At 50.2% G+C, this 9,197-nt stretch overlaps 1 protein-coding gene across 1 annotated transcript in view; it reads left to right on the top strand.

The window, feature by feature from the left end:
• Positions 1 to 3,105: 3,105 nt before the first annotated feature.
• Positions 3,106 to 9,197, top strand: part of TMEM214 (transmembrane protein 214) — an 8,036-nt gene continuing 1,944 nt past the window's right edge. Inside the window, exons 1-13 of the mRNA XM_007938869.1 lie at positions 3,106 to 3,253; positions 4,407 to 4,606; positions 5,115 to 5,265; positions 5,555 to 5,689; positions 5,930 to 6,012; positions 6,452 to 6,557; positions 6,671 to 6,752; positions 7,065 to 7,166; positions 7,549 to 7,690; positions 8,064 to 8,155; positions 8,451 to 8,499; positions 8,680 to 8,793; positions 8,996 to 9,113. Of these exons, the coding sequence (XP_007937060.1) occupies positions 3,106 to 3,253; positions 4,407 to 4,606; positions 5,115 to 5,265; positions 5,555 to 5,689; positions 5,930 to 6,012; positions 6,452 to 6,557; positions 6,671 to 6,752; positions 7,065 to 7,166; positions 7,549 to 7,690; positions 8,064 to 8,155; positions 8,451 to 8,499; positions 8,680 to 8,793; positions 8,996 to 9,113 (1,522 nt within the window). The remainder of the gene's footprint in view (positions 3,254 to 4,406; positions 4,607 to 5,114; positions 5,266 to 5,554; positions 5,690 to 5,929; positions 6,013 to 6,451; positions 6,558 to 6,670; positions 6,753 to 7,064; positions 7,167 to 7,548; positions 7,691 to 8,063; positions 8,156 to 8,450; positions 8,500 to 8,679; positions 8,794 to 8,995; positions 9,114 to 9,197) is intronic.

The raw sequence follows: 9,197 nt of genomic DNA, 5'->3' as shown, positions 1-9,197 counted from the left end.
AGGTAAAATTATGTTTTCCTGAGCTCACCACTTCTTCTTATACCCAACTGCAACCTGTTCACCTTGACCCAACATCTTTCAGTTCTTCACTCAAACCCTATGTAGGTGACTGTCCTGGCCCACCTCCTTAGTATCTAAGGGTGCTCTTTAAACACTCAGCCATGCCCCCAACCCTTTCTCCCTCCTTCCTTCCCTCCCCCACTTCCTAGTACCAAATAAGCCAATACCTTCAAATCAATTCCAACTCACAGTGAGCCTATAGGACAGAGTAGAACTTGCCCATAGCATTTCCAAGGCTATAAATCTTTATGGAAACAGACCACCTTCTCTTTCTCCCATGGAGCAACTGGTAGGTTCAAACCACTGACCTTTATGGTTAGCAGCCAAATGCTTTCACCGCTATACTACCAGAGGTCCTCCCTTTCCTAGGGACTCACACTAAACGTATCTTTCCTCTGGAACATTTAAATGATGAATTGTAATTTTCTGTTTCTGGCGGTTCAAACCCACCAGCCACTCCTCAGAAGGAAGGTTGGGCAATCCTACTTCCGTGGTGATACTGCCTCGGAAACCCAAGGAGGGGTCACTATGAGTCAGGGCTGACTCGATGGCACATAACAACAACAACAACAATTTTCTGTTTACACAATTGTCTCCCACGCAGGCATCAAGAGCAAGAGTGTCCCACCTCACCTAGCCAATAGCAGACACAGAGAAAATGCTTAGGAAATGTCACTGGAGAAGTGAATGAATGACTTTCATCCCCTAGATGCCAAGTCACAACAGATAACCTGCCAGACTATTCCAGTGAAAGATAGAAAAGAAAGCCCCTCTCACCCTTCTTTTTGTGGAAGTAGCTCACTCTTTTGCATCTATGGAGAGCCAGTTCTGTTGTTCTTCCAAAAACAGGCTGTCTCCTTTGAACATAATGTGACACAGAAGGGGTGGAGCAAGGAGAGGATATTGCTACTGGTGTCTGAGTAAAGCTAAATCAGTGAACTGAAAAGTGAATTCATTAGTCTTCAGCGCAAATACAATCCGTGGCAAAAGCTATCAAAGCTACTACCTGAGGCAAAGTGAGGCCTGAAGAGGGGCTGGAGAAAAGGCAGAAAGAAGCAGCAAGACCTGGTCATCATCTGCCTCCTACCTTTCCCCCTCCCCAACCATCCTCCACTCAGCCCATTTACCTGTCTAAAACAGTGGACTGTGCCACTTCCCATTGGCTTCTGGGGGGCTGGAGGATAAGGTTCAGACTCCTTGGCTTTCAGGCAAGGCCCTCCACATTTAGTCTCAGATCTCTTTCCAACCTCATCTCCTCCTCAATCTCATTAAGCACCCTCTCAGTGAACGACTTACAGTTTCTCTGGCTTGCCAAGCCATTTCTCACTGCTAGGCCTTTGCTTAAATCAATAAGAGTTACATACCTGGCAAGAGCTCTGGTGGTGCACTGGTTAAGGCATTTGGCTGCTAACCAAAAGGTCAGTGGTAAAGGTTGGTGGTTCAAACCCACCAGCTGCTCCGTGGAAGAAAGATGAGGCAGTCTGCTTCCATAAAGATTTACAGCCTTAGAAACCCGGCGGTCGCTATGAGTTGAAATTGACTCAATGGCAATGAGTTTGGTTAGGTTTATACACCTGAAGTGTTCCCTCCACCTACCCTGATCCCCACGCACTGAAAAGTCATTCCTCAAGATCCATCTCAAATGCCATCTCCTTCAGGAAAGCTGCTCTGATCTCCTTCCTAAGGAATTCAACATTCTCCTCAGCTGTTCATGCTGTAGGAATTTAGGCTCTGTTACAGTTCTTACCATAAGAACTGGCCTTGTGCCTCAGTGTGGCAGCTCTGAATTTCATACTCAAATGTAGATGTACAAGAAATAGCATGTCCTGATTTGCAATAAATGTTTGACCATCCCTCATTCTCTCCTGCTAGGGTGCTCCAAAGTTCTGAGGCCTCACATACTGGCCTCACTTAATGTGAGACCCTGCAGGGATAGCTGATGTCAGTAGTAACCTGTCTGTCTACATGGTTCCTCAGGTTTAGGACTCTACCACTTCGCTGCCACATCTGCAATTTTGGATGGACTTTTGCAATGGGTAGAAACTAGAGCTGTCTTTCCTATTGTTTGGAAGAGGAAACCCAGCTCTGCTTGTCCCAGACATCCAGACCTTTCTCTGCTTCCCATCAGAAGGACTCTGCATGGCCCCACCTCCTGCCCTTCAACCCTGTGCCTCTTCCCTCAGGCCAGGTCCCCTCTCTCTTTCACAAGAGATTTTCACACCCCAGTAAACCCAAAATCCCAGCCATCACTGTTGTTGTTGTTGTTGTTATGTGCCTTGAGTCAGACCAGACTCATAGCGACCCCTCCTTGGGTTTTCCAGGCAGTATCACTACGGAAGTAGATTGCCCAAGTTTCCTTCATTATCACTAGCAACCAAAAAAACTAGCACTTCCCTTGAAGGAAGGAAACATATGATCTTTGAAGCCTCCCTGGAAGTGAGGAGAACAATTTCTATTCCATCCTAGCACTACTAGAAGGAAAGAAAAACAATAAATTTCCCTATTAAGGCAGTCTGAACACTTATCTGCCACGACGACGGGAAGGTGAGTTTTATGTCTGTCCCTAACTAGGAGTTCTGGTGGCCTAGTGTGCCTAGGGCATTTGACTGCTGACCAGAAGAATGGCAGTTCAAACCCATCAGCCACTCCTGGGAAGGAAGGTTGGGCAATCTACTTATGTAGTGATCTGACTGGATGGCAGTGAGTTTGGTTTGCTTTTGTCCCCCAACTAGGTCACAGAGGGAGAGGGCAGAGATAGCCACCCAACGGATATTCAGTAAAAGTTTTCTGAATTTAATTGACTCTCATAACATCTTTGGCTGGGCAGAAGCCTGAGGTTTGCTACCAAGCAGCCGCTCATAATCCAACGAACTCCTCCCCGGGTCTAACCTGGCAAAAGTGAAAGACTACAACTCCCAGAAGTCCTTGCGGTTTGCGTCACGCGCCGCGAGGACCTGCGAGGAAACGTGGCAGAGCGTGGTGTGTCCGCTCCAAACCGGAAAGCCCGGGGCGGAGGCGGAGGCGGTGGCGGGAGGGGTCCGAGCCATGGCGGCCAGGACGGCGGGTGGGGGGCGCTGGGAGGTAGTGAAGAAGGGGCGACGGTCTGCGGCCGGCAGCAGTAAAAAAGCTGGCGGCGGAGGGGACCGCCGGGCACTTGGGGAAGCGAACGGAGTGTGGAAATTCGACCTGACGCGTGAGTACCTACCCCCCTGCCAGTGCCACCGCAGTGACCCTGCCCTGGGGACCGACGCAACGTTGCCTGACCCCGTCTTCTCCTCCAGTGTAGTGCGAGCAGTTCCTGGAGCCCAGAGGGTCAAAACACTGCAGGATTATTTGGGGAGCTAGTTCTCAGGATAATCAGAATATCCCAGTTCACCAGACGCTATTTCTACGTTGTTTTTTACGAGCTTCACAGCCCAAGAGGGGGTTGCTGTCCTCACCTCACAGATGAGTAAACTGAAGCCTCTTTAAATTAATTGCCTTGCCCAGAATCACATGTCAGAAAGGACTCCTATTCCAGTATTCAGACACTCAGTGCACTGCACACAAATCTTACCAGCTGTTCTGGGTTGAAGCCTGACCTCACCCTGCAGTTGCCTGTGAGCTGGGTAGAGGCATCCCAGTTCATTATGCAGGTGCTCCCTATTAAGTAACCAGCACATGGGGGGTAGGAAGTGACAGGAGGCCTAACGGGGAGAAATGACCCGCCCCACTGAACACCCAAGTATTCTGTGTGGTGCATGTTTTCTGTCTCCCAAAGGAGTAAGAAAGCTTGCCACTTGTTGATTATAGAGTTGTCACATCTAAACTAGAGGAATTGAGGTTGAACTAGGGTGGAAAAATCCTGACTTTCCAGGCCTTTAGCCACTCAGAAAAGAAGCCAGCCCTCTGTATCTGATCCAGCTGCTAGTGTCTACATACTTACTATGTCTAATAAAGACATGCCTCATCTGTGAAAGAGCCCATGAAGTCAAGAGCTGTGATGGCTGAAAGAACCTGCCAGCAACAGCACAGCAAGAAGGGCAGTGTTTGGGAGATAACGTAGGGGCAGGAATGCACAGGAAGGACACAGGGAAGTGGTAATTACAGGGAGAAAGTGGGAAGAGAGCTGTTGCATTGTGGGGAATTGCAGTCAGTATCATGAAACAAAATGTGTATGAACTGCTGTATGGAAAATGAATTTGCTCTGTAAACTTTCATCCAAATCACAATAACAATTTAAAAAAAAAAGAAGAAGAAGAAAGGGCATTGAGGCAGGCCTCTCCCTGGAGGAGAGAAGTATCCACTGTTTGAGACCTTTGAGACTCATGATAGATCCCTCTTTTCTGCCTATCTTTATACCCTAGCTCCAATCCAGACGACAAGTACCCTTTATGAGTTGGGCTTTGAGAAAATCATGAAACGGCAGAACAAGGAGCAGGTTCCACCTCCTGCTGTGGAACCCAAGAAACCAGGGAACAAGAAGCAGCCTAAGAAGGTGACAACCATCAGTAACCAAAACCAGAAGCAGGGCCGCTTCCGCAGCTTGGAGGCAGCGCTGAACGCAGTGAGTGTGGCCTGGAGTTCAGGTGGGAAAGCCAGAGGCTTAAGGTGTAAACTGAAAAAGAGGGAAAGGGGACACTAGGTGAGAGGAGGCTTTAGGGAAATGATGAGAAGCCCAAGGGTGTAGAACGCTTACACTTAGAATACAAAGGAACATAATGTATAGGAAAAATGTGGTGAGAGGAAAGCCTTGAAGGCCCAGGAACACCAGGGCAGGGATAGAGAAACTGGTTGTTCCCTGCCCCATGGAAGCAGTGATCTTTCATCTGCTACCCTGTCCTCTGTTTTTCCCCCTTAAATGTGAAGGGCCTTGAGAGCAGCAGCCCCAGGGGTCCTGTTCTGTACTTTCTAAAGAGCTAGATGCAGCAAAACTGTGGCATTCCACATGCTTACATCTAAAAGCAGAAAACCCTTTGTTTATCATATTACCACCTAGTTCGATAATTTTCCCACCCCTATCCCCTTTCCCTGGCCCTTGCATCTTAACCACAAGGGACCTGTGTTCCTGGCAGCTGGACGTGGCAGCTCTGCAGAAGGAACTGGACAAGAGCCAGAGCGTGTTCTCTGGGAACCCATCCGTGTGGTTGAAGGACCTGGCCAGCTATCTCAACTACAAGCTACAAGCTCCTCTAAGTGAACCCACGTTAAGCCAGCACACCCACGGTTAGTCTTTCCAACTCTGTCAAGTTCGTGAAAGGTCAGGAAAATTCTGAAAGGGTTGTGCATAACCACATTAGTTAGCAACACAACCTAGTGCCCTCCACTCTCCTGATTTATGTACCCAGGTAGTGATTTGAGTTATTCTTAAATCTTCATGGCCTCCTTGGGGTAGGAAGGATGCCAGTCTCAGAACAGAGACCTCTGCTTCCACTCACCATTCTCAGAACACCATAATTCTCAGCTGCCATGGGTTTTTGGGTCCTAGCATTCATGTGGAGCTTCTCGGCTACAGATTATCCCTACAGCCTGGTGAGCCGGGAGCTGCGTGGGATCATCCGGGGGCTGTTGGCGAAGGCAGCAGGGTCTCTGGAGCTTTTTTTTGACCACTGTCTATTCACTATGCTGCAAGAGCTGGATAAGACACCAGGTAAGGGGCCTAGGAGGGATAACCTGCCTTGTCCCAAGAGGTTATTCCCTTTTTCCCTGCTTCCAGATTGGTTGAATGATACTGTTTTCAGCAGAAGGACACATTAATCTTGATACTTTTTAGAAAGAGGAGGAAGTTAGGACTCATTCAGCCTGGGTTCTGGCCTTATAGCTGTCAAAAAGATTTCCACTTCAGAATGCTGAATAGTGTGCATGTGGCTGAGAAAATGTATCTCTCCAGGGGAGTCGCTACATGGTTACCGCATCTGTATCCAGGCCATACTGCAAGACAGGCCCAAGATTGCCACCACAAACCTGGGCAAGGTGAGCTCAAGGTGATGATGGGGATACCAGGAGGCTAGGACTAGGAAGGCTGGGCATATTTCATATTGTTGGACCTAGTTATGGAATGGTAGAAGACCTTGCAAGACCAATAGTAATAGAAACAGTTAGCACTTGACTGTGTGTTTGCTTTATGTAGCATATGAGGCAGCTATTACTGCTATTCCCATTTTACAGATGGAAAGACTGAGCCACAGAAGGGTTCAGTAACTTCCCTAGAGTTGGCCGACTAGTAAGTGGCAGAGTATGAGTGAAGGTCACAGGCTGGGGTGCTCTGAATCCCTACACCACTCTCCCGCTGTGCTCCACTATCCCTTAGCCAGCTCCTCATCTCCCAGTTGCCATCTCTCGTCCCACCTGGCTGTAGAGGTGCTCCTGTGCTTTGCTTTATCCCAGTCTCCCTCCCCTCTGGTCTCTTCAGTTCCTGGAGCTACTGAGGTCCCACCAGAGCCGACCAGCAAAGTGTCTAACCATCATGTGGGCACTGGGTCAAGCGGGTTTTGCCAACCTCACCGAGGGACTGAAAGGTACCATCAATGTGGGGAAAAAAGGGATGGAGGCTTGGAGTCAGGAAGCATCTCTCTCAGTGTGCCCAGTGGGTCCAAGCCTGAGGCTTCATCCCTATCCTCTGTCTTTGCAGTGTGGCTGGGGATCATGATGCCTGTGCTGGGCATCAAGTCTCTGTCTCCCTTTGCCATCGCATATCTGGATCGGCTGCTCCGGTGAGTAATGGGGCAGCAAGGGGAGGGCTAGGGTGTCTACAAGTGGGTGTTTGTGCAAAATAGGATGCTGTGATACAGGTCTCCATAGATGTGTAGCAGTGGAATCAGAACCAGGTCCTCCCAATTCAGAATGTGATGGTGAGGAAGGAAAAAGAGGGAGTCATTGAGGATAGATGTATAGATAGATAGGGTAGATGGGTTGGAGTGAAAATACGCCTTTTTTTCTTGGGTGTTGGTGTCATTGGGGTCATGGCCAAAACAGCTGGCCTGGGTGTTGGTTTCCAACCAGCCTGTTGTGTCCTTCCTCCACAGGATGCACCCCAACCTCACCAAGGGCTTTGGCATGATTGGCCCCAAGGACTTCTTCCCACTTCTGGACTTTGCCTATATGCCTAACAACTCTCTGACACCTGGGTAAGACAGCCGGGCACAGCTGCAGTGACAGCAGCCAGTGAAGGGTCAGGGCAAGGCGATGTACTCTCCATCCCTTCTCCCAAAGCCACCTGAGAGCTGAGATTCTTAACTTGGATGTTCAAGGGTGGGTTTCCAGGGATCAGTGAACTTCCTTGGAATTATGTAGATATTCATATGTGATTGGCATATGGGCATTGTTCTGGGGAGAGAGTCCATGGCTTTAAACAGATTTTCTAAGGAATCTCTGAGTCTGAAAAGGCTCGGAGTCACTGTGAGGGCCTTGGTGACTCCCCTTGGGCTGGGGCGTGGACTGAGGCAGGCAACGGGGACATGTGGCACAGCTACAGTTACAGCTTGTGCCTGGCTCTCCTCCCCACCCCAGCCTGCAGGAGCATCTGTGTCAGCTCTACCCCCGACTGAAGGTGCTGGCATTTGGGGCGAAGCCAGAATCCACCCTGCATACCTATTTCCCCTCCTTCCTGTCCAGAGCCACCCCTAGCTGTCCCCCTGAGATGAAGAAAGAGGTGAGGAAATGGTCCAACTCTCCTTTTCCTTGCCCAGTGTCAGCTGCAAAGTTCCTGTGTGCTGACAAAGGCCCTGCCTTCATGGAACCCTTAGCTCACTCCTGATAGCCCTGCCCACTCACTCTATCTTGAGAAGAATGCACATTCAGGCCTAGGGGGTCTCTGATGTCCTGCCCTTTGGAGATGGGTGATCTTGGAACTCAAGCTCTAGCTCAAGAGCTCTGACTTCCCCCTTCTCAACCTCTCAGAGAGCTTTCTAGGACAAGTCTTGGCACTATCTCTCCACCCTTTAGGGTAGATGTCTTACCTGGGGGAGTTACCTTAGCACTCTCCCCCTGCTCTCATGGGTCTCCCCTTTCTGTCCCATTTGCAGCTTCTGAGCAGCCTGACTGAGTGCCTGACTGTGGACCCCCTCAGCACCAGTGTCTGGAGGCAGCTGTACCCCAAGCACCTGTCACAATCCAGGCAGGTGGGGTGGGGGTGGCCCTCCTCTGCTCCACACAGAAACACCTTGTTCATGCTTCCCAGCCTGAGCCTGGCCTGTCCCTGTCCAAGAAGCAGAAAGGGGCCATTTGTCACTGTTCTTCCAGCTCATGCCTCTCAGATTGAGAGAACATTGCTAGGGTGAACTCTAAGAAGCTGTTCCTTTGTTGGATGGGGGTGGATGGTCTTTCGTCAAAAAGAGCCAGAGCTTAATTAAGGAGAGAGGACGGGAGGCCCAGTGAGCCACCTGACTGGAAGGGCTGTGCTTTCCCCACAGCCTGCTGCTGGACCACTTGCTCAAGTCCTGGGAGAGGATTCCCAAGAAGGTGAGAAGCTAGGAGATATATGGCAGGCTGAGCCTCATCTGGGTTCTGGATTCGAACCACTCTCCACACTTTTCTGAGAAGGGTGCCCTGTTAGTGCACTCGGCATGGAAAATGAAGCAGATGGAGGCTTGGGGTCTCACAAGGGCCAATTACGATGTTCTCAAGCCAGACTTTTCTTAGGTGTGGGCATCTTTGCAAGAAACTGTTGAGTCCTTCAAGCTTACCAACCAGGAGCTGCTGAAGAAGAGTAACTGTAGTAACCAGGATGTCATCACCTGTGATGCTGCCTGCAAGGTGCGGGCACCCAGCCCTCACAGCCCACACACTGCTTGGTTGGGCCGCTGTCACACTCCTGTCCGCCCTGTCCCTGGAGCCTCCTGCTACCTCTAGGAGAGCTTGACCCTTGTCCTGAGAGATCTCACTTTAGACCTGCCTTCAGAGCCCAGGATGGACCCCTCTCCCTCTGACCACAGTTGCCCACCCCCTCTCCTCCCAGGTTTTGCTGCAGCAGGCCCGGGGTCCTCAGCTGCCCTGGACACGGCTGCTCCTGTTGGTGCTGGTGTTTGCTGTAGGCTTCCTGTGCCATGACTTCCGGTCACACAGCTCTTTCCAGGGTAAGCAGGATTGGCAAGCAAGGAAAATTGCATGGGGATGGAGTGGGGCACAGAGCTCAGTGTAACTAGTAACACACACACACA

The sequence above is a fragment of the Orycteropus afer genome, unplaced genomic scaffold, assembly GCF_000298275.1.
Source record: "Orycteropus afer afer isolate SDZICR_OR568_19922 unplaced genomic scaffold, OryAfe1.0 scaffold00054, whole genome shotgun sequence".
Lineage (NCBI taxonomy): Eukaryota > Metazoa > Chordata > Mammalia > Tubulidentata > Orycteropodidae > Orycteropus > Orycteropus afer.
The sequence above is the reverse complement of the archived record's forward strand: the minus strand, read 5'-3'. Positions and strand labels throughout refer to the sequence as shown.